General features: G+C 40.1%; 1 protein-coding gene across 3 annotated transcripts; it reads left to right on the forward strand.

Moving 5' to 3' along the window:
• The first annotated feature begins 27 nt into the window (after positions 1-27).
• Positions 28-21,712, forward strand: TBC1D13 (TBC1 domain family member 13). Of its 3 annotated transcripts, XM_074284924.1 has the most exons (13): positions 1,485-1,573; positions 3,398-3,471; positions 5,471-5,511; positions 6,230-6,291; positions 6,540-6,639; positions 7,649-7,731; positions 8,080-8,239; positions 10,031-10,241; positions 11,475-11,638; positions 12,646-12,806; positions 13,149-13,206; positions 18,369-18,434; positions 20,120-21,712. In XM_074284924.1, exons 1-12 carry the CDS (start codon positions 1,551-1,553, stop codon positions 18,432-18,434), a joined length of 1,203 nt encoding a protein of 400 aa, XP_074141025.1. In that variant the 5' UTR covers positions 1,485-1,550; the 3' UTR covers positions 20,120-21,712. The 3 variants fall into 3 exon arrangements, with proteins under 3 accessions (XP_074141026.1, XP_074141025.1, XP_074141027.1); XM_074284925.1 differs by lacking the exon at positions 1,485-1,573 and adding an exon at positions 28-1,298 and having other exon boundaries at positions 18,369-21,712; XM_074284926.1 differs by lacking the exons at positions 1,485-1,573; positions 5,471-5,511 and having other exon boundaries at positions 18,369-21,712.
• The last annotated feature ends 982 nt before the right edge of the window (positions 21,713-22,694 follow it).

The raw sequence follows: 22,694 nt of genomic DNA on the forward strand, positions 1-22,694 counted from the left end.
GTTCCCTCGCTCCAAAGTCCGGAGGGGAACGGTGGAGAGCCGAGGGAAGGTTCTGCTGTGGAGGCAGAGCCTCTTCTCATTCTGGCTCTCCCGGGTTGTAACTGTGATCTTCACATTTCTTTTGACCACTGTCTTCCTATTACCGCCTCCCTAACCCCCAGCCTCTTTCTTCCAGCAAATGGCCGTTTTTATATTCGACCCACTCCCCATCCTTACCGACCCGGACCTTTCTCTAAAATCAAACGGTTCCCTCCCTGTGTACCACAATCGCAGGAAGTGAGGAGGGGAGCCCAGTCTGGAGCCTCTCTGCATTGAACAAAGACTTGAGAGAACGCTGCAAAGCCCCCACCACACAAACCTCCTTCCACCTTCTGGGCAAACAAATAATAGTCTTTGTAATTGACAGGGCCCTTAAAACCACTTTGGAAATGTGACCTCATTTTATGCTCATAACAAGTCTGGGTGGTAGGTGCTTAATTACCATTTTTTAAATGAAGAAATAGACATAGTACCTAAGCTGAATTTGAACTCGTCTAGTTGGATCCTGCGTCCCATAGCGCTAACCATTGCGCCACCTAGCTGTCTAACATGGGAAATGTGCTCCCAAAGCTCTTCGTTTCCTACTCTAAGCAACTCTAAAGTGGTTGTGAATGCCTCAGGCCATCTCCCTCTCTAGACCTTTCCCTCGATGCGGCTCCTAGTCTGAAAACCTGTGGGATTGGGAAGCGTGGTGTACTGGAAAACCGAACTGGATTTAGAGCGGGAAGAGAGGTAGTACGTGGTGGAGGCAGAATGCAGACCCATAGATTTGAAGCTGGAAGGAACGAGCCCCAGCGATTTGCCTGACCAGCCCCTTTCTTTCCCCGAGGGGAACTCGGAACAAGACACCAGAAGCAGGCCTGAGTCCTCCGACTCCGAATCCAGCATTGTCCTCTGCACACACGCGCCACTCTAACACCGGTGCCAGCCGTGCGGGAGCCGCAGAGGAGAGCCCTCCCCCAGGGTGCGATCCCGGCCTCTGCAGGCTCGCTCTGTCAGGGATTTGCAAGGAGTCCTTTGGCCCCGGATTCTGGCCCAGATCCAATAACCGTGCTTCATTCCTTCCTTCAACAAGCGCGAATCGGGTGCCTACAGAAGGACCCTTAGCTGATCATTCCGGTCCCAGCCAGGTCGGACCTTCGGGATCTCGGTGCTCCCTGGGGAACATTAGAGGAGCTACAGCAAAGCGAAGGCTTGGGCGGGACAAGGGTTCAGGGCTTCGCTGCGCTCCTCGCCGCTGGATAAAGGATGCCCGCCAGGTAGGAGAAGGAAGCGGACCCAAAAGGGAGCTCGCCTCGTCCTTGGGCTAAGTGGTTGGGAAGGTAAGGGCCGGAGGGCGGAGTCCGAGCTGAGATGTCCGGAGTCCCGCCGCCAGCAGGGGGCGGGGGGCGGGGCGGCCGGTCGGAACGGCCGCGTAAGAGTATGCGCTTCCGGCCGGAGGCTTTTTTTTTCTGTGCTCAGTGATATCCGCTGGGGGCTGGAGTGGGGGAACGAATCCGGAAGTCAACAACATGTCGAGTCGGCACCAGAACCGGTAAGCCGTGCTAGGGCCCGAGGAGCTGGGGCAGGTCGGAGCGGAGACGGAACGGGGGCCGGGCTAGTTGACGCCCCTTCCTTCATCCCATAACACCCCATCTCCTATGCTTGGCTGGAATCAGGGGGCTCGCGGGGACCCCTTCCGCCAAGCCTCGGTCTGCCCCGCAGTCTGCCCTGCTCCCTCATCCTTGCTCTTCTCCCACCAGGTCCCAGTGTGGTTCCCCGCTCTGTTCCGTCCCCTTCCCCCATTCCAGTCCTCTGCCCCGGCCACTACTCTTGCCTCCCTTTTTCTCCTTCCCTTCTCTCTTATCTCCCCCTTCTTCATCCGTCTGTCCCTTCTCTTGTCCTCCACGCCTTCCATCGCAGCTCCTTTCTCTTTCTCCCCGTCTAACTTGCGCGTCCCTGCCATTCCCCTTCCCTGATTCACCCCCTCCCATCCCTCTTGTAAGGAATCCTCACTGCTAGCTACAGCTTTCCCCCTTCGCCTTTGTCCCTGCAGCTCCCTCTGTTGGGTCTTTACTTTTCATTGCCTTTCCCAGGGATCGCTTTTCTGAGGAGTTCGTGCCCTGCACCACTTTCCTCTCCTTCTCTAGTTCTCCAAGCCCTGCTCTCTGGCAGTCCCCTGCGTTCTGTTTAGCAGCCTCTTCTGTCATGAGAGAGGGAGAGGCAGAAGGAGATCCGAGTTTTTCTAGAGTCCTCTCTTGGGGGGAAGCCACCTTCCATTAGAGTCGCAGCTTTGAGGGGAAATCTCCGAATTCCAGGGAAGCCCCGGTCAGGTCAGAGGCTCTGACTTGTCAGTCAGGGTCCTAAGTCATGTAAGAAAGAAGCCATGCCTTGTTTCCCCAGTAATGCTTAATGCTTCAGATTTATCTTTGGGTTTTCCCATCTTATGGCACAGCTAGATTGCAAACATAAATTTGAGCGAAAAAGTTAGCATAATTCAAAAAGGTTTTGGGCACAAGTAGACATGTTTTTAGGGGAAGCATCATAATGGAGTGGAAAGAACACAGGCCTGGAAATCAGGATGCTCAAGTCCTGGACTCTTCTAACTCGAGATTTTTTCAATAAACTTTTTCCACCTTTTCACCCAAGAAAGTTTTAAATGATCCATGTTATGTGAGTATATAAAACAAGTATACAAATCAAACATTTGCTCATAATAAATGATAAAGAAACTTATTTTAAAATAATTTGGATCTGATTGATTTTACTATTTATTAAAGACAAAAAGCAAATTTGCATACTAATGAGATGGTTGGGCTTGTTTATTTTTACCTAAAGAATTTAATCTTGAGAAAGAAATATTTAATAACTTTTATCATTGCCAAATTTTTCTAGACCCTCACATTGAGTTACATGAGTTCGTATGAGGTTGCAACCTCCAGTTTAAGAAGCTTTCTTGCCTGGGCAAGTCACTTAACCCCAATTGCTTCAGCAAAAAAAAAAAAAAAAAAAAAAAAAAAAAGCAGCAGCAGCTTTCTCCTAAACCAATTTAGTATATGATTTTGGGCAAGATCATTTCCCCTTTATGGATATTAGTCTCCTATGTATAATGAGAGATTTGGACTAGATGATCTAGGAAGTCCTTAACTCTGAGATTCTTTTATTTTTGGGTTAATTTAATGGCAAGTAAGGGTTTTGGTTTTTTTTTTAAGTTGTTAGCATATTTAATAAGTAGCTTCCAAAAATTTCCTTGAGAAAACAACTCTGGAGCAGATGATTGAGGTATGTTGCAGTGAAAAAAAATCAAAAATCCAAGTACTTACCTTAAAGAGCTGAAGGTACTTATGGATCTTTTGAATGGGATATTCCTTTCTTTTAGAATTGCAGATTTCCAGGATGTCCTGAGGGAACCCAAAATTGCTCTGGGGAAGCTTCGGGAACTCAGTTTCAGTGGTAAGGCAATTTTATGTTTTGGGGAATTCCTTAGGAATAGAGGCAGGTACAGGGATCTAATTCCCATGTAACATCTAAGGTAGTTCTAGAAATAGTCCTCAGGGCTATTTGCTACTGTCCTTACTACTGAGTAGGTAGAGACTGTGATGAACCAGGGTATGATAAGTGTAATTGCCATTGTCAGCAGAATTTAAGTTCCCTCCCAGGTCTTTTTATCTTTAAAGTTGCTGAAGCTATCACTGCATTTTCAGCTGGGAGTTGTCCCACCTAGGAATCTTGATGTTCTGGGGAACTTTTGGGGTTTAAAGAAGCCTACCCTAATTTTATTCTTCTTAAATATCTTAATCTGGTTAGTCCTAGAATCACTTCTGTTTTTCCCTCATACCTTAGAATCATAAGATCGACTCTGTGAACAAAACTTAATAAGACTCTGGTTAATGTTGAAATTCTAAGAAGCACTGATTGCATCAATGTTTAACTTGGTTTTAACTGGCACTGTGCACACTCAGAAAAAAGATAGCTGTTCTTTGGCTGGCTTTTAAAAAATATCATTTGTGACATAAATGGTTCTTCTTTATCATGTCTCAAGTCCCCAAAATATGTTTTGTTTGTTTTAAATAAAAATGGACAATTAGGTGGTGAAGAAACTATGGGCCTTGAGTTAGTTAAAATTTATCTTCAAACATCTTGAGACACTTATTGATTGTGTGGTCCTGAGCAAGTCATCTAACTTCTGTTTGCTTTATTTTCTTCGTCTGGGAAATGGGGATCATAGTACCATATGCTTCCCAAGGTAATTGTGGAGATCAAATGACTTAATATTTTACTTAGCACATAGGAGATGCTTAATACATATTTGCTTCCTTTCTTAATAATAATAAGATGGCTCATTTACATAGTACTTTAAGGTTTATGTATTGATTTACAGATGCCATCTCTTTTGATCCACACAGCTGTGCTGTGAGATAGGTGCTATTTTTAGTATTCCCATTTACCAAATGAGTTATCCAAATCCCAGTGAGTTAAAGTGAGTTGCAATAAAACTAATAACTCTCTGAGGTAGCCCAGATCTTCTCCAAGTCCATCGCTGTGTTTTCTAAGCCAGTGGTGTCACATAGGGCCATAAGATTATATGTAAAGATCCCTGTGGATGCATATTAATGCAATTTTTTGTGTTTTTATTAATTTTGTTAAATATTTCTCAATTTCATTTTAATCTGGTTTATACTATACACTGGAGTTTTGCAGGCTGCATGTATTTGTACCTCTGCTTTAAGCTATGCTGCCTCTCTCTTACTTTTTTAATATTTGCAGAATAAGGGCTATTTTCTTCCCTCAAATTAAATTGAGATGTTGGGGAATTAATTTATAGTTTGAATTTCCTTACATAGTCTGTAAAATGAAAATCCTTCAGGATCAAGATAGAGGTTTGTCTTTCTGTCTACAATGTTAAGCTAAAACATGTAGGCATTGAATCTCCAGGTATTTTAGAGAGAGTTTCTTGATTGAGCTATAGCCTCTGATGTTTTGGATAAATTTTATGCAAAGTCAGAAGATATGTTATCATTTGAGATATATAGTCATTTGAAATGTATAAAACATCTTGTTGGGAAAAGATCTTCTAGGAGTCCACAGATAGACATTTTCCATTGGAATTCAGGACCTATCCTTAGAGGAAAAAAAATCAAAGCTTCAGAAAGTTTATTGATCTGTTTGTGATACTGAACCAAGAATATCTTTAATCTTTACCACTGGAATAAATGAGGTCACTGCCTAGTGATGCTAGGTATAGGGAAATGCCTTCAGCAGAAACCCTAGTTGCTTCTGGTGTGCAATCAGGATCTTGTCTTAGAGATCTCTAAAAGATAAGTTAAACCTTTGGCATTATGTCTCATGACATCACTGCCACCACCATGAGTTTAAACCTAATTCCTTGTGTGCAGTCAGTGCCCTCAAGGCCCTGTCCCAAGTGAGTGACTTTGCCTGATGTGTTTCACAGGGATCCCCTGTGAGGGTGGACTGCGCTGCCTTTGCTGGAAGGTGGGTGTTCCTGGGGGCTTGGCTTTAGCTCCCCCTGTGAGTACATGAGCTTCTGCATGGGGTAGCCCTTCTCTAGCTCTCTACTACTGGCTGGGAAGCTTTTGCTGGTGGATATTGGTTTTCTATTCCTCTTTGATACTCTCACCAGGAGCCCTTTGGGGGCCTGTTCTCTGCTTTCTTGTATTAAACTTGTTCATAAAAGGTCACAGAGTAAATATTTCCTTGATCCTTTTTAGACCAGGTGATCCCTTTCAGACAATCAAAAAATAACTTCACTCCAAATTTAATTCTCTTCAATCTGAGAAGTTTCAAGTGACTTTGAGTCTTGAAAGCCCTCATCATTGGGATGTGGGAAGGTGATGTGCATGGGGTTGAAAAAATTATGGTTGAAAAATTATGGATTTACCTAATGGCTCTGACCCAAGCTAGGAGGAAAAGCCAGACTTTCTGTCTCCAAGCTTTCCTGTAGCCCAACAGAGGATCTTTTAAACAAGGGCTCATGTTATATTTTAGGTGTCATAGTGGGAGAAGAGCAAGGACAAGGAATGACTTTGGATGATGGCAGGAGGGAAGCAACTGAGTAAAAGAGCAACCTTATCCCCATGTTCCTAAGGATACAATCTCTGATCTTGTTCCTATCAGAAATCTCCCAGCATTTCTTCCCCAGGGTTGCTGTCAGGGCAGACTACCAGAACCTCAATCTTTTCCCTTTGTGCAGATTCTTTTGAACTACCTCCCTTTGGAGAGAGCCTTATGGACCTCCATCCTGGCCAAGCAGAGGTGAGTCTCCAAAAGGGATGATTTATTCTCAATGCAGTTACAGTTTTTCCCCCAGGAGAAATAAGTTAGTCTCAGCTGAAGAAAGCCAAACACATTCTCTTTATGCTGAATTGAATAAGAGCTCTGGGCAAGGTGTGTGTGTGTGTGTGTGTGTGTGTGTGTGTGTGTGTGTGTGTGTGTGTGTGTGTGTGTAAAGAGGGAGCCAGCCTTGTCTGTGCTGCTCACTTATCTCCTTCTCCTTTTAACAGGGAGCTGTATTCCCAGTTCCTAAGAGAAATGATCATTCAGCCTGGCATAGCCAAAGCTAACCTAGGTGTCTCTAGAGAGGATGTCACCTTTGAAGATCATGTGAGTACCAAGGGCCAACTGCTGATGTAATTTAAGAAATTGAAACATTTAGGGTGGCAGATGTTTACAATCAAGGTAGATTCCTCCTTGGTTTCAAGAATCCCTTATGTTCTTTATTTCCCTTACTTCCTCCTTCCTGTCTCTTCCAGGCCTTAGAAAAGGAAGATGAATGTTGTTTTGCTTCATTCCCAGCCTCTGCTTGTCTCCTCATTTCTATTCTATTATGGTCAAACATTACCTTTAACTGAATGACTTCTGAAGGCAGTCATTGTCCCATTGTTTTTCCAGGACCTTGCTAAATCAGGAGACTTCTCTCTTGACTTTTGCTCAAATTTAGAGAACAAAAGAGCTGGAAAGTAATATAACCTACTTTTTCAGATTAGGTGAGGCTTCAAGCAAATACATGTTCACTGAGCATCTCTGTATGCCAGAAATTGCTAATTGCTTTAGGGATGCAAAAGACATATAAGCCATAGTTTACAGACTAGCTGAAGCAAACAAGAGAAGAGAATCCCTTCCTTACATTGCTAGTGAAGTCGCTTTAAGCTCTATACTAAGGAAGTTCAAAGGAAGAAGGGCTCACCATGGAATAAAAAACTTTAGAGAAACATGCTCTTTGAGCTGGTTCTTGAAGAAATTAATCAGAGAAAAGAAAGCATCCCAAGTAGGAATGCCCATAGTATGTTTAGAAGACCGTGAGAAAAGCATGGCTGAAACTAAAGGTTCAAATAGCAGAGGAGGGAGTGGATAGGTAGATTTTGGCTAAATTGTGGAAGGCCTTGAATGCTAGACTAAGGAGTTTGAATTAATTTCCTGTCTTCTTGTCAAGGGTCATAATACAGTCCATCTCTGTAGCTAAGAAGATTTTGGATTTTCCAAGGCTGACCAGATTCAGGATTATAGATGACAAGTTCAGTTGTAATTATTGTCTTTGCCTGCCTTGTCTGGGTGTCAGGATCCCTTTACGTTCCTAGAAGAGATTGTTGATCCTACCTTTTTTTCTCCTCAGCCACTCAATCCGAACCCTGATAGTCGATGGAACACCTACTTCAAGGACAATGAAGTGCTATTGCAGATAGACAAAGATGTCCGGTGAGTGTGGAGCCAGCCAGGCTGGGGAAGTGGGAGAATACCAAGCTGAGACACTCAAGCCACTTTGGAGTTGTGTGTGGTTGTTTGGCACACCCCTGTTTCTTTCTCCTCTTCCTCAAAAGGCCTGTGGTAAGGAGGCCTGAATAGCAGTTTGTGGGGTTATAATCAGGAAGTTGAAAGCTAAACTATATTAGTGATAGTGCTGGAGAAGAGGGATCCTGGAGGCTGATTGCCTGTGGTGTTAGGACTTGGCACCCCTGGGTTGGATTCAAATCCTTTTCACTGTCTCAATTCCATTCATTTGGCAAAGATTTATTGATGTTCCTCTCTTCTTCTCCCCTGCTTTAGGAGGCTATGCCCAGACATATCCTTTTTCCAGAGACCTACAGATTACCCCTGCCTCCTTATCCTAGACCCTCAGAATGAATTTGAAACTCTCCGCAAGCGGGTGGAACAAACTACATTGAAATCACAGACAGTGGCAAAAAATCGGAGTGGAGTCACCAATGTGAGAGCCAGGTTGGGAGGGATGGGAACCTTCATAAAATCATTGTTTTCTCTGACATCCTCTCTCTTCTTGCTACCCTTGGGACAGTTCCAAACTATTTGGGATAATCTGCTCTTGCTCTTAGTTATTGTTTTTAAGTGGTTCTTTAGAGCTGTCATAACTATTTATTATTATTATTATTATTATTATAGCTTTTATTTACAAAACATATGCATGAGTAATTTTTCAACATTGACCCTTGCAAAACCTTCTGTTCCAACTTTTCCCCTCCCCTAGAGAACTGTCAACTATTAATGAGGGCTGTTCACAAAGTAAGTTTACAATATATTTATTTTTTTTTAATACTAAAGTTGTTTTTAATTTTTTCCCTTGTAAACAAAACTACTTTTGTTAAGGCAATTATAAAACACAGTCACTTATGGAGGATAAACATTGTTGCCTAACAAGACAACAATACTTACTGCTTTTAATATAGTAAACTGAAAGAGTTTTATTACATTTTGGTTACCTTTTTTCAGGCACACATATTTACACATATTTCATCCAGAAGCTTTAGGAAAAAAAAGACTGGCTAAAAACATATAATCAACTGTGATTATGGGTAGATTACAGTATGTTTTTTAAGAAACTGCTTCTATTACCAAACAAGTGAGCATTTCAGGGGACTAAGTAACAGCTGTGTATACAGCTGTTCGTATGATACTCCAGCATATTCAAACATTTTTTGTAGTCTGAGGCAAGCTTCATGAAATAGGTAAATTATTGAATTCTTAAGTTTGGTTTGCTAGACTTATATATATATATATATATATATTTTTAATAATAGAACTTCTGCCTTCTATAGCAGATTTATTCATGTCATTTTTGATATGCTTCCTTTTATGACTGAAAATATTTTCTTTATAAGCATCACTGTTAGTCTTTAATTTCTGCAGTTGAATTTTTTTTTTTTTAACTTAAAAAATCAAATCGTCAGCCATACTTTTCTGACAACCATGTGTCTAAAAGAGCAGCAATTAGTGTGTGTGTGTATATTTTTGTCATTGGTACATACAGACCCAGATAATCATATATTTGGTAAGAAAAAGAAACATTTAGACATTTTTAATGGGCTTATGCCAAATCTTAGAAAGTTCTAGTTGATCTCTAACATAAGGGTGCCATAAATGTCTAGCAAAATATTATTTGACCCAGAAAAGTATGTCACTGAAGGAAATAACCCTGTAAATTTAATACTACTGGTTTCTGGTGGTAGAAAGATCATTGGTTTTGCATTCAGAGATCTCTTGATAGTTATTTGAGGGGTATCTCTTCTTGCCAATGCGTGTCAACGCAGTTTCTATTCCATCAAGGCCTTTCAGTTTTACAAGATATAGTATTAATGAAGAAACTAATGGAATATTTGATAAGGACATTCCTTTTCTCTTAGCCTTCTGCAGTAAAATTTTCTTGGCTTCCCTTGATGCAATGCATTGTTTTTGCAATGGTGTCAAACTATATAGAGGATTTTTGCAGGGGCATATTAGTTTAGTTCTAAAATGTAATTTTATATCTGCTTTATTGTATTTTTTTTTAAATCTTGTCAAATATTTCCCAATTACATTTTAATTTGGTTTGACCTATCTGGGGCAGTGTTGTCTCCAGCTTTATGTGACCCACGCGCTCTCTGTTTGACATTTCTGCCCTAAACTATGCATTCCTCCAGCATACATAGTAGTCCTTCCTTTGGTAGGAGTATAGGACTTGGGGTTCTAAAAGGTCTTCTTTAATATGGAGTGTTTTCCTCTACAGATGAGCTCACCTCATAAGAGCCCAGCCCCAAATTCACTAAGTGAGTATGAAGTATTGCCCAATGGCTGTGAAGCTCACTGGGAAGTGGTGGAGCGAATTCTGTTCATCTATGCCAAGCTGAACCCGGGCATTGCGTACGTCCAGGGCATGAATGAAATTGTGGGCCCTCTCTACTACACTTTTGCCACTGATCCCAATAGTGAATGGAAAGGTGAGAGACTCAATGCTGACTCATCACAATCAGGTTTCTACTTTTGTCTATAGGACCTCCGCTTATCCAATTTCCATTTCCTTTCAGAAGAATGGGGAAATCAAATGAAAAATCAAGAAACATGATGGGGAGTCATTATTGTGTAGTAGATAGAGCTTTAAACCTAGGAATCAGGAGGACTTGGATTCTAATCCTGCTTTGCCAGTACCAATATCTTTGTCTTTCTCAATTTCTTCTTCTGTCACATAGGAATCAGGAGGTCATTGTTGGAAGGGATCCCAGACCAATGGGTTCATTATTATGCTGATCAGGGCCTAAAGATCAGTGAGATGAAATTATCTTTCCTCAGTTCTGTGGCTCATTATTGATGGATAAACTGGGGCAAGAGCCCTGGTCTCATTTTCTTGCACTATTAGTAGTCCCTGCCCATTTTGCCTGTTGGTATTGCTTTATATAGCATCTGCCCAATCATTGTTGATTCTATTGAAGTATTGTGAAGATCAAGGGAAGTATATACATTTAGCAAATATTTATGAGACATCTTCTCCGGTTGATAGAAGTATAAATAAGGCATAATCCCAGTTGTAGCTTACTCAACAAATAGATATAGTGCCAATTAGTCCCTAAGAGTAGTATAAAGAACTTCATTTTTGTAAAATTGCTTTGAAAATCTCAAAAGTTGTTATACTAATGTAAGGTGCTAGTATTATTACTGTGTTTTGGATGTTTGACATTAGATAAAGTAAGGGATGTATATATATATATATATATATATATATATATATATACACACACACAGAGACAGAGAGAGACAAAGACAAAGACAAAAGCCCTTACCTTCAAGGAGATTAATTTAAGGGAGAGAAAACCTACATGTGAAAAATTTAAATAAGAATAATAGTCTTAAAAACACACCAGGAAAAACCACACAGTTAAAAATGTTAGATGGTACACAATCATTTCCTTTGAACATTATAGGACATGGTTAGGCATGTAGAGTATAGGGTCCCTGTAGTCTGGGATGGTCAAGAAAGGTTTCACAGAGGAAGGATTTAAGAGAGGCCCCACAGAATGGGTAAGGTTTGTCTTGGCAGAGCAGAGGAAGAGGAAAGAATTGTAGTGGGTGCCCCAGACCGACTGGAGGAATTTGGTGGGGAAGAAGTATAACTGCTTCCTTGCTCTTTCTCTGTGCCGGTTGAAGCCCCCAGCCCCAGCCCCTCGGGTCTCTTCCAGAACACGCTGAGGCAGACACATTTTTCTGCTTCACCAACCTGATGTCTGAGATCCGGGACAACTTCATCAAGAGCCTGGATGACTCCCAGTGTGGCATCACCTACAAGATGGAAAAGGTGTACTCCACCTTGAAGGAAAAGGATGTGGAGCTCTACTTGAAGCTGGTGAGGAAGGCCTTCAGGCTATTTGATCCTGTTCCTGCTATTATCAGTACTTGTTAGCTGATGATTGAGAGAGAGCTTGGAATTTTAGGGCTTCTGGTTGTTGTTGTTTTTTCCTAAATCAAGTCTTAATTGGAATTTATCCTTTTAACTGCCAAAGTGAGTCTCCTGAAGTACAAGTATGACTATTTTACTTTCTACTCAATAAACTCTAGTGGTTCCCAGTTGCCTCCAGGAATAAATATGATATCCTCTACTATTTTCAACCCATCACAAAATGGCTCTTTCCTACTTTTATTCTTCTACCTTCTCTTCCTACTAGTCTTCTTACACTTCATTCTTCTCCTATAATACATATGTATATATATATATTATATCTTCTTCTTCTAATATATATAGAATATATAATGACATTGGCTTTCTTGCTATTTTTTACACATAACACTTAATTGCACAAATCTTGGCTTTTTCATTGCATGCCACCAGGCCTGAAATGCTCTTTTTGTCTTATTGCTATACACTAGCTTCCTTTATATTGAACTCAAATCCCACCTTTAAGAGACTTTTCCATCCCTCTGTCTCTCTTCCTTTTCTTCTTCCTTCTCTTTCTCCTTACCTCTCCCTTTCCCATGGAATTACTTTCTCTATCTACCCTGCACATATCTTGTATTTATATAATTTTTTGCTTGCTGTCTTCTCCAGTACAGTATGAGCTCCTTGAGGACTGGGGTTTTTTTGTCTTTCTTTGTGTTGTCAGTGTTTAGTATCATGTGTGGTACATACTACATACTTAATAAATATTTGTTGACTGCTTGATTTTTTTGTTCCTTTCCAACAGCAGTTCTGGTAAGAGAAATGTTCAGAGAAATGTTAATTTAAAATATGACATGCAAATGGATGCTTAGTTGAGAATTGGCTTAAATAAACCCTTGATTGGAAAAGGATATTGGAAGTACTATTTACCCAGTGATTGCTGTCCTAATCCCAAATTGCCTTCACCTAACCTACAGCAAGAGCAAAACATCAAGCCACAGTTCTTTGCTTTTCGATGGCTGACTCTGCTGCTGTCCCAGGAGTTCCTGCTTCCTGATGTCATCCGCATCTGGGATACCCTCTTCGCTGATGATAACCGATTTGACTTCCTCCTCCTTGTCTGTTGCGCCATGTTGGTGTGAGTCTCCTGTGAATCAGGAATGCCCTCCCTTAGCTGGGCAATCTCTGGGATGCCATGGGATGGGAACTGGGAGGAATGCCAGAACAAGAAAGAAAGAATTCTCTTATTTAGCCTGAATGGATTTTTTTTGGATAGAGAAACCACTGCACTGATTTGACATTGGTATTGTTTGGGGAAAGCATTCCATAAAACTCCTCATTGATGGTGGAAGGAAAAAAATTATTGGTCAAGCAGGATCCTTTCTCAGAGTCTTGGCTCTTAGTGATAAGTATCTATAGTCCATGTATTCTTTTTTTGAAATGTGAAGGTTCAAGTTGTGTTGGAACTTGTTTTCTTTAGATTGATCCGGGAGCAGTTATTGGGAGGAGACTTCACTTTGAACATGAGGCTGCTTCAGGTAAGGATCTGGGGAAATTCAGGCTGGGAAGAATGTGATAGGGCCCACAGCTGTTGTTGAACTGTTCCTTCTAAGGAGACCTGTCGGGGAGACTATGGATAGGGAGACTGGGGTGCCCCAGAGAACTTTTGCCCTTTGAAGATTAATAAGAACAGTTTCTGTGAGAGCTACCATAGGTAAACAGGGGAGGAAGAGTCGGTTAATCAACAAATATGTTTTAACAATTAACAAATATGTATTAAATCTGTGCTAGGAATTAAGTTACCAAGTACTAAGAATGAAACATTCCCTTTTCACAAAGAGCTTACATTTGTGTGGGAGAGACAATTGGTACACATGTAAATACATACAACATAATAATAAATTCGGTCAGCTCTCTGGTACAATGGATAGAGTACTATCCCTGGAGTCAGTAGGGACTGAGTTCAAATGTGGTCTCAGATACTTGATACCTACTAGCTGGGTAATCATGAGCAAATTACTTAATCCCAATTGCTTGGGGTAGGAATGGAAATAATAAAGTGAATATTTACTAACAGGTTAAATACTAGGTAGTTTGGAAAGGGAGGGTACTAGCATTTGTGGAGGGACAGATTAGCAGAGACCTCATACAGAAGATTTCACTTGATTTTAAAAAAAGAGGGATTCTGTGAGATGAAAGTAAGGAAAAAGCATATTTCTGCAGGCATTGAGAAAGAAAAGGGAGTGTCATATGACAAGAATAGAGTGAAGGCTAGTTTGTCTAGTTTTCAAAGTACATGAGACCAAGTGATGTCCAACAGGGTGGGAAAGATAGACCTGGGTATATATTTTATGCCCAGAGGCAGTAGGGAGCTACTCGAACTGAGTAAAGGAGGCACATGGTCATATCAGTACTTAAGGAAAATTATGTTGGTGGAAGTAGTATAGGATGGACCAGAGGTTGGAGATAGCCAGTAAAGTAGGAGAGTATTTCAATAAATAAGGCAAGAAGTGATAAAGGCCTAAACTAAGGGGTGGGTGAGTGGAGAGAAAGATAGTGAAAGCCATGTGAGCCAATGCAGTTCTTGAGAAAGTGTTTAGACAAGAACCAGACTTAGATAGAATCTTAGGGAACGTCCAAAGTGAAGGGGTCAAATGTGAAAACTGAGAAGGAGAAACCAGATGGGTAGAAAGAGAAAGAAATACAACAAAAAAACCTTAGAGGTGGGAGTCTTCTAAAGGAGAGGGTGTTACATAAAGCTGAGAGACCAAGAAGAAGGAAAACTGAAAGGTTGAAGATTTGAGAGGGAGAGAAAGAGTTCCAGAATGACAGAAAATGTAACTTGTTGGAGAAGATGGGAAGGAATGTGATCAAGAGCAATAAGCAGAGTATTGGCAATGTCAAGAAGTTTTGAGATGAAAAGAATGGGAGAAGAGAGCTCAGTTAAATAGGAGGCAAAGTCCTCACCTGCTAGGGAGGGAAGAATTAGGGGCTTGATAAGGAAAGAGGCTTGATGTAGCTTCTGTAGGTAGTTGAGGAGTTAGCTGGAGAGAAGAAAAGGTCTGTCTTGCTGCAGTGAGGGTCTAGTTTATTGGCTAATATGAATTTTATATATTTTTTTTATTATAGCTTTTTATTGACAGAACATATGCATGGGTAATTTTTCAACATTGACCCTTGCAAGCACTTCTGTTCCAACTTTTCCCTTTCTTCCCTCCACCTCCTCCCCTAGATGGCAGACAGTCTCATACACTAACATAAATTTTTAATGTATGATAAAACAGTTGTGATACTTCCTCCAGTTTTCATTTAATTCAATTAAATTAATTTAAGGAAGTGGATGGTGGAAGTAACCTAGTGATGAGGATCAAGAGGAGTAAAGCATAGGGAGAGGTAGAATCATAAGAAGTTATAGTCAGAAAGGAAATGTCAGAATTTCCAATAAGGGAAGTATAGATTGACCTGGAAATAGAGATGCAACAGCCCCTATAATAGCTAGCATTTATGTAGCATTTTAAGATTTTCTAAATGCTTTACATATATCGTCTCATTTGATTTTCACAACAACCTTGGGAGATGGATTACCCATTTGCAGATTATTATACCCATTTTACAGATGAGGAGCCTGAGGTTGAAAAGGTGAAATTATTTAGCCAGGATTACACAGCACAATACATCTGAAACAGGGTATCAACTTGGGTAGATCTTCTAGACTCCAAACTCAGGTTCCTAGCCTCAGTACCATTTAATATGGATTGTGTGGAAGATTTTGATTGAGTAGATTTCAAAGGAGTATAGGTTACTGATTGAAGGCAAAAGGAATAAAAGGAAAATAAATGTGATGACATGTGGTTTACCTAAGGTTGCACAGCTAATTAATAGTGACATATAGGTGTGTGCCCCTTAATACAATGTTTCCCCTTTGGGAGTCTTTTACCAATAATAATGCTCTGGTTCATGGATTCATACTTGCTGCTGTGATGTCTACTTTGCTCCTGGAAACAAGACTGTCTGCTTTCATAATCTATTGCCACTACACATATTTCTTCTTAGGATTTGTCCCCATTCTGGCCCCCTTAAATCCTAGACCATTGTTTTCTAAAATCAGTCAACAAACATTTATTTTTTTATAATATTTCATTTTCCCAAATAAATACAAAGATAGTTTTCAACATTCACCTTTGCAAAATCTTGTGTTCCAAATTTTTCTTCCTCTCTCCCCTACCCCTTTCCCATTCTTCTCTCCCCAAGACTGCAAGCAATCCGATATGGGTTAAACCTGTGCCATTCTTCTAAACATATTTCCATATTCATCATGCCGTACAGTAAAAATCAGCTCAAAAGGTAAAAATAAAAAACAGGAGAAAGGAAAAAGAGCAAAAAAAAAACAACAAAAAGGTGAAACTACTATGTGTTCTTCACAGTTCTCTCTCTGGATATGAATGGCACTTTCCATCTCAAGTCGCAATAAATATTTATTAAATGACTACAAAGTGCCAGGTATAGGGGCAGCTAGGTGGTGAAGTGGATAAGAGTGCCAGGTCTGGGGTCAGGAACATTCATCTTCCTGAATTCAAATCTGGCCTCAGATACTTACTAGCAGTGGGATCCTGGGCAGGTCACTTAATCATGTTTGTCTCAGTTTCCTCATCTGTAAAATGATCTGGAAAGAAAATGTCAATCCAGTGTCTTTGCAAATGGGGTCAAGAAGAGGAGAGACATAACTGAAAAAACTGAACAACAAACTTTTCAGGTAGTGTGCTAAATTCTATTTAAAAAAAAAAAAAAGCAAAACCAGTCCTCAAGGAGCTTACAATTTAAAAAGGAGACAACATGGAAACAAATAGATAAAAGCAAAGTATATACAGGAAAAATAGATGAGGGGGAAGGCACTGGTTGATATAGAAAAACGTGGAAAGACTTGTACTTAGGAAAATCTATCCACCTCCAGAGAAATGAGAAAATAAGCATAGTATGGTCTTATATGTGTATAAGTATCTATATGTATGTCTAGATAACTGTGTATCTATCTATATCTATCTATATCTATCTATATATATATATACTCAAGAATAGTTAAATCATTTAAAGGGGTAAGGGTTAGGAGGCGGAAAAAGTAAAATTAAAATGCACAGCAGAGAACAAGAAAGGAAAAAGCAGGACAGCTTTGCAAACAATGTGCATTATCTAATATTATTATATATCTATTATATAATATATTGAAATTGAAATTTATTGTTTTAGATTTAAAACTTATGATCTGCTGTGTACATGGCAATTTTTTTTTTAATTTTGAATTTAGTATAAAATAAATAATGACAGAGTAGATGACAAGAAGGCAGTAATGGCTAACATTTATGTAAGCACTTTAAATTTTGCAAAGTGCTGTATGTGTATTATTTCACTTGATCTTCACAATGATCCTAGGAGGTAGGTGCTATTATTATCACCAATTTACAGATAAGGAAACTGAGGTTGAGATAGGTTAAGGGACTTGCTCAAGACTGAATGAACAAAACATTAATCACCAGGCTGTGTGTCAAGCTTTGGGAATACAAATGCAAAAGGCAAGGGAATCCCTGTTTTTAAGGAGTTCATAGTCATAAGAAAATTCAACTACTGGTTGACTAGAAAGACCTGAAAGGTCTAAGGATTGAATGACAGAGCCCAGAAGTCCTTAGGTTACATGAGCAAGTCCAAGATATCCAGGAACTGCAGATTATTGGGACAAGGCAGATGATAAGGCCTGCTTCTTTCATCAAAACAAAGCATTTATTAAATGCCTATTATATGCCAGATAGTGTGCTAAGTGCTTTACAAATATTATCTCATTGAATTGTGTAGTGTCCTGGAAAAAAAAGTGAGGCAGGATGTTCTAGAAGTAGAAGTGGGTTTTCCCTATTTTGGCCAGTTCCCCATTCCATTATGGGTTCTGTGATTAGTTTAAGTATCTGTTCTTCTCCAGGTGGGTGACCTTCCCAGTGATGTGTCTGAAGCAAACTTTCTGCCTCCAACTACAATTCTCTTATTACCTTGTCAGACTGATAATACATGCTCAAATATGTTTGACCAGATAGATTGGCAGATGTCCAAAAATAGCACCATATACAAGCATTGTTAATCAGTTACTTGGGTTATATCCTTTTTTCTAATTTTTTTGAATATAGCCAGATATTTCTCTCTTCTCATAACTTTTTAAACACTTTTTGGTCTTGAGTAGGCACTTTTTCCTTACCCTTTTAGAAGGAGGGGGCCTTTTTTTTTTATCCTATAGTTCATTATTTGGTGCACTGTACATGCTGTACCTATATAAGTATATGCATAGTAAGCAAACAGTACTCATTTGAAACTACAGAAAAACTGGAAATCAGAGCAGAGAGTGTAGTGCCAGATTGACTGTTGGAAGAGAGGCTATGGTCATGTTCATTTATGTTATAGAGGAAACAAAGTCTTGATGTCAGAGGACATCAGCTTTGCCATCTCTTGAATGGAGGTGCAAACAGAGTCCATTTAGTGTGAAATTCAATTGGATGAGTTACTTAAGAAAGCTGGTGCTCATCTAAATTGTGTGCTGCATTTTATAAAAAATCTTTATTAGTATTCCTTATCTTAGCAGCAGTTTCCTCCAGCCCCTGAATTTTTTGTTGATGGTAAGGATTACATCCATGTATAAACCTCTGTTGTTTTCATCCTTCTCCAGGATTACCCCATCACAGATGTTCATCATATCTTACAAAAAGCCAAGGAACTCCAAGACTCGAAGTAGGTCGGTAGCAGAGAGCTCAGGACTCCAACTACTTAAGGAAAGGCCCTATGGTCAGGGCTGAGTCTATATCAGCCCTTGGAGACTACCAGAAGGCTCAGCTTTGCCTGGAGCTATTGGAGCAGTAGTACAGTTCAAGCTGATTGAATACCCTGCTCCAAGTATCATTCATCCACATCACCCAATCAGCACCTCTGAAGCAGCTCCATTCTTTTATAATTTTTATTTTCTTAGCTTGACTCTTCATTATCTGTCTGCTATCTATTTCCTTGTCAATCTCCCTACTCCCAACACACTCCACATCTTATCAATGATTTCTTTCCTGCTATTTCAGGATTGGAGCCAGCCAGGTTTACTTTCTTCAGGAGGATTCCATTAGGTGACTGGGCTGTGTGGAGGTTGACAAGGGTCCGTTCATGTCTCTACCTCCCTATTCTTCCCTTGGTCCTGCTGCTGGGGATCATAATTATTGCTTTTCCTGCTTTTGGAGCTGCCTCACCTTCTATCTTGGGAATGGATGGGAAAGTAAAGAACTATCCAGAGGCCCTTCATTCCTCCTCTTAGCAGGGACTTCGAAAACACCTCCTCTGAGAAAGCAACACTAGAAATCACCAAGAGGCTGATTACAAGGAACTTCTTTATGCTCTTGTTGTTTCTTTCTTCCTTCTCTTTTGCTTTATTTTAGAGCTATTTTCCCTACCAATATGATTAAATGAATTAGAAGAATAGTATCACCAGAAAGTGAATCATGTGATGACACTAAAAACCCATTTCCAAGAAGCCCAGGACAATGTCAGTACTATGTCAATATGCAGTCAGTATGACTACACAGGTTTAGGACCTTGGAAGTCTCTTCTACTCTAAAGTCCCTCACCTTCAAATCTGCCCACCTTTTTTGGCAGGTACAAAGTGTTTTCTAAATTTGGCAGGCCTAGGATTCCTCACTGCCCAATTAAAGATCTCTGTCTTTGAGATCAAGATAGTTAAGTTTTGTCCTATGGATGTTTTGAGCCTGATTCCAAGTAGAAAACCTTTGTTGCTTCTCTTCTGTTAGTAGTTCTTGTTGTTAGGATCCTAAAATGGTACCACTTGTCTGGAAAGGGCTGGTGGACCATGGAAAGCAGTGTATCTCATTTCTTCAGTTTAAATCCAGGGTTTTAACTGGAAATAAAAAGTTCTTAATAGGAAAATGGATTAGAATTACTAGCTTATATTATTGGAAATATTGGGAGTCAGATAATGAGGAAACTGGAATCAGTAGAATGTTCCCATTGGGATCAGTTGCTGACTTCAATCAACTGCTCATAGGCACTTACTGTATTTACACTGGAGTTTATCTCCAAAGTGATTTCCTGATGCTAATGCTAAGGACTGAGGAGCTGAAGGTGCTAGTACAGAGAAATCTGTTTACTTAGGGAACAAGCCAACTCTATTGGCATAGACACCAAAGCAGGACATTCTTAGAAGGCTTTGCTGGTCAGCTGGCTCTAGCTTGGCCCCTTTGGAAGCCACTTCTCCCCTCGCAGTGGGTGAATGTGTGACTTACTTTGTCTAAAAGCATGTTATTTCTCTTTAGAGTTTGTATGTATGATGTTAGGAGACAATAGAAAGAAAAAGGTATTATTATGGGAAAGGTACTAAATTTTGTTGTTTTTTTTTTCCCCTTTCCTCTATCACATGCCATCCAGCAGGACCAGGGTCTTGGGTCTGACTCTCCAGACCTTCTCCCCATTGTGTGCCTCCACAGGTGTTTCTCAAGCTTGAATTCTGCCATATTCCTGATAAGAAGACAATTACTTTTGCTGTTCCCCATTGTTGGTCCAGGGTCCTCAATCTGTTTCTACTATGGTCTTCTCCATAAGCTTCTTTCTTCTGCTTTTGCCCTTCTAGCTCTATTGGTATCTGGGAGACTTTACTAAAATTCCATTATTTATTGCAAATGAGTAGGTTTGGTGATGGAATTGAATGTATGACCCTTATGACTTGTCAGTTCCCAGAAGATCCTAGCACTTCCCTTGTTTTATTTTTGTAGCATTCCAATCACAGTTTCTGACAGTCTCTGCCTCTTTTGTAGTCTTGGTTCTGAAAGGAGAGGAAAAAAATATATAGATGATTTCCTTCCTTTTGGACTTCCTACCTCAAGGTACTTGTCCAGGTAGTGTCCTAGATCATTCCTTTTAATTCTGATTGGAGCTCTGGAGTCTCTGTTACTCTTAAGGCAGTAAGAAGGCAATTTGAACATATAACAGCTTGTAGAGAATATTCTCCAGTTCCCACCCCATTGTCACCTTCTGTCTGCCGTCCTAGAGAATTTCAAGGAATAAGGCATGCACTTGAAGTACTTTGGAGTTAGCAATTAGAGATTTCTTCCCATTTACTGGGTTAGAAGAAACTTAATTATTCTCTCACTAATTTTCCTCCTGGATGACCCTCTATAAAACTTTGAAGAAAGGAGGAAGGAAACTGAGTTATGTTTTCCAAGTCTGACCCTCTTAAGATTGTCCACCAGCTTTTCTCATGGAGTATTAGAGTAGGTGGTCCCTTCTCTGGGTTTTCTTTTTCCTTTTCCAAGGACCCTAGACTGGAAAAATATTCTGTTTTACCTTACAATATCAGGATTGTACCTCAATATTTTTATGGCCTGAGAACTTTGGCTCAGGCGTCCAGCCAAGACTGCCCAGATATGCTCGGACAAATTTCCTTCTTGCCTTCTCCAGGGCTATGCTGTGCGCTCTATATATGTGTGTGTATGTATAGTCCTCTAACAAATAGAAGCCTACCACCACTCTACTGCCCTCATGCTTTCTTGCCCATAAAAGGAAGACTGGGGATATTAGAGATGATGTTGTGTTAGCAATGAGACAGGCTGACAGAGGTTTAAATTGGGAAGTATCCAAACCATCATTGGTCTTATTTTTTGCACATCTGGTTTTCCTTCCCTTTGATTAAGCCTTCAGATTCAAATTGTAGACTCATGAAAATGGTCAAGCTGGTACCTATAGCATTGGATGGCTAGAGGCAAGCCTTTCTATTGGAGAAATTCCTCAAGAACTGGACCTAAGGCCCCAGCCCACACAAAACTTTTTCCAATTTTTGAGGGGTGTGTATGTATGTGAGTGTGTATGTGTGTGTGTGTGTGTGTGTGTGTGTGTGTGTTTATAATATCCAGTACACTTTTCTTTGGATTGCTCAGAATATCTTTTCTTTTAAATTTTTGCTTGTTAATCAGTGCTGTTCATGACAACTTGTCTTAATAAATCATGTGTCTTTGCTTTGAAACAGACCCATTGGGTGTGATTGAATTGTACTAAAACAGTTCTGTAATGGGAGATCTTGTGATTAGGTCAGAGAACTATTGTGAAAAAGACTTGGATTATCAAAATTCTTTATAATATTAAGAGATGCCTCAAACTTCGAATTATCTAGTTCACCCATTCCCCTACCCCCTTTTTTCCCCAAGGTCCAAAGAGGAGAAGCAAGGCCTTCAGAACTAGTATATTCACTGGTGCTAATTCTGGCCTAACATAACTGTTGGTTCTCTCTACTGAGAGCCCATATTTAAAACAAAATGACTGAAATCAAGCAGGGCTAATGACTAATTTTTACCTCAGAATAAACAGAATTTGCAAATTCTCAGGTTTTTAAGAGAAGGGACTTTTTTTTTTCACTTAACAGTATTTCTCCTCCCCCTCCCAGTTATATGTAAAGATAGTTTTCAACATTCATCTTTGTAAGATTTTGAGCTCCAGATTTTGCCTTCCCTTTTCCCTTCCCCAAGACAGCAAGCAATCTGATAATAGGCTATACTTGTATAATCATGTTAAACATTTCCACATTTTATGAAAGCAGACCCAGGACAAAAGGGAAGAATTATGAGAAAGAAAAAAAAAAAAACCCAAAACTAGTATGCTTCGTTTTGCATTCAGACTCCAAATTCCATTCTCTAGTTGTCAGCATTTTCCATCAGGAGTCTCTTGGAATTGTTTTGGATCACTGTAATGTTGAGAAAAGCTCAGTTTATTATAGTTGATCATCACACAATGTTGCTGTTACTGTGTACAATGTTCTCCTGGTTCTGCTCACTCAATATCAGTTCATTTAAGTTTTTTTCTGAAATCCACCTCATCATTTGTTATAGAATAACAGTGTTACATTAAATCCGTACACCATAATTTGTTCAGCCATTCTCCAATGGGTATACCACAATTTACAATTCTCTGCCATCACAAAAAAAGAGCTGCTGTCAATACTTTTGTACACGTG

This window comes from Sminthopsis crassicaudata, chromosome 2, assembly GCF_048593235.1.
Source record: "Sminthopsis crassicaudata isolate SCR6 chromosome 2, ASM4859323v1, whole genome shotgun sequence".
Classification (NCBI taxonomy): Eukaryota; Metazoa; Chordata; class Mammalia; order Dasyuromorphia; family Dasyuridae; genus Sminthopsis; species Sminthopsis crassicaudata.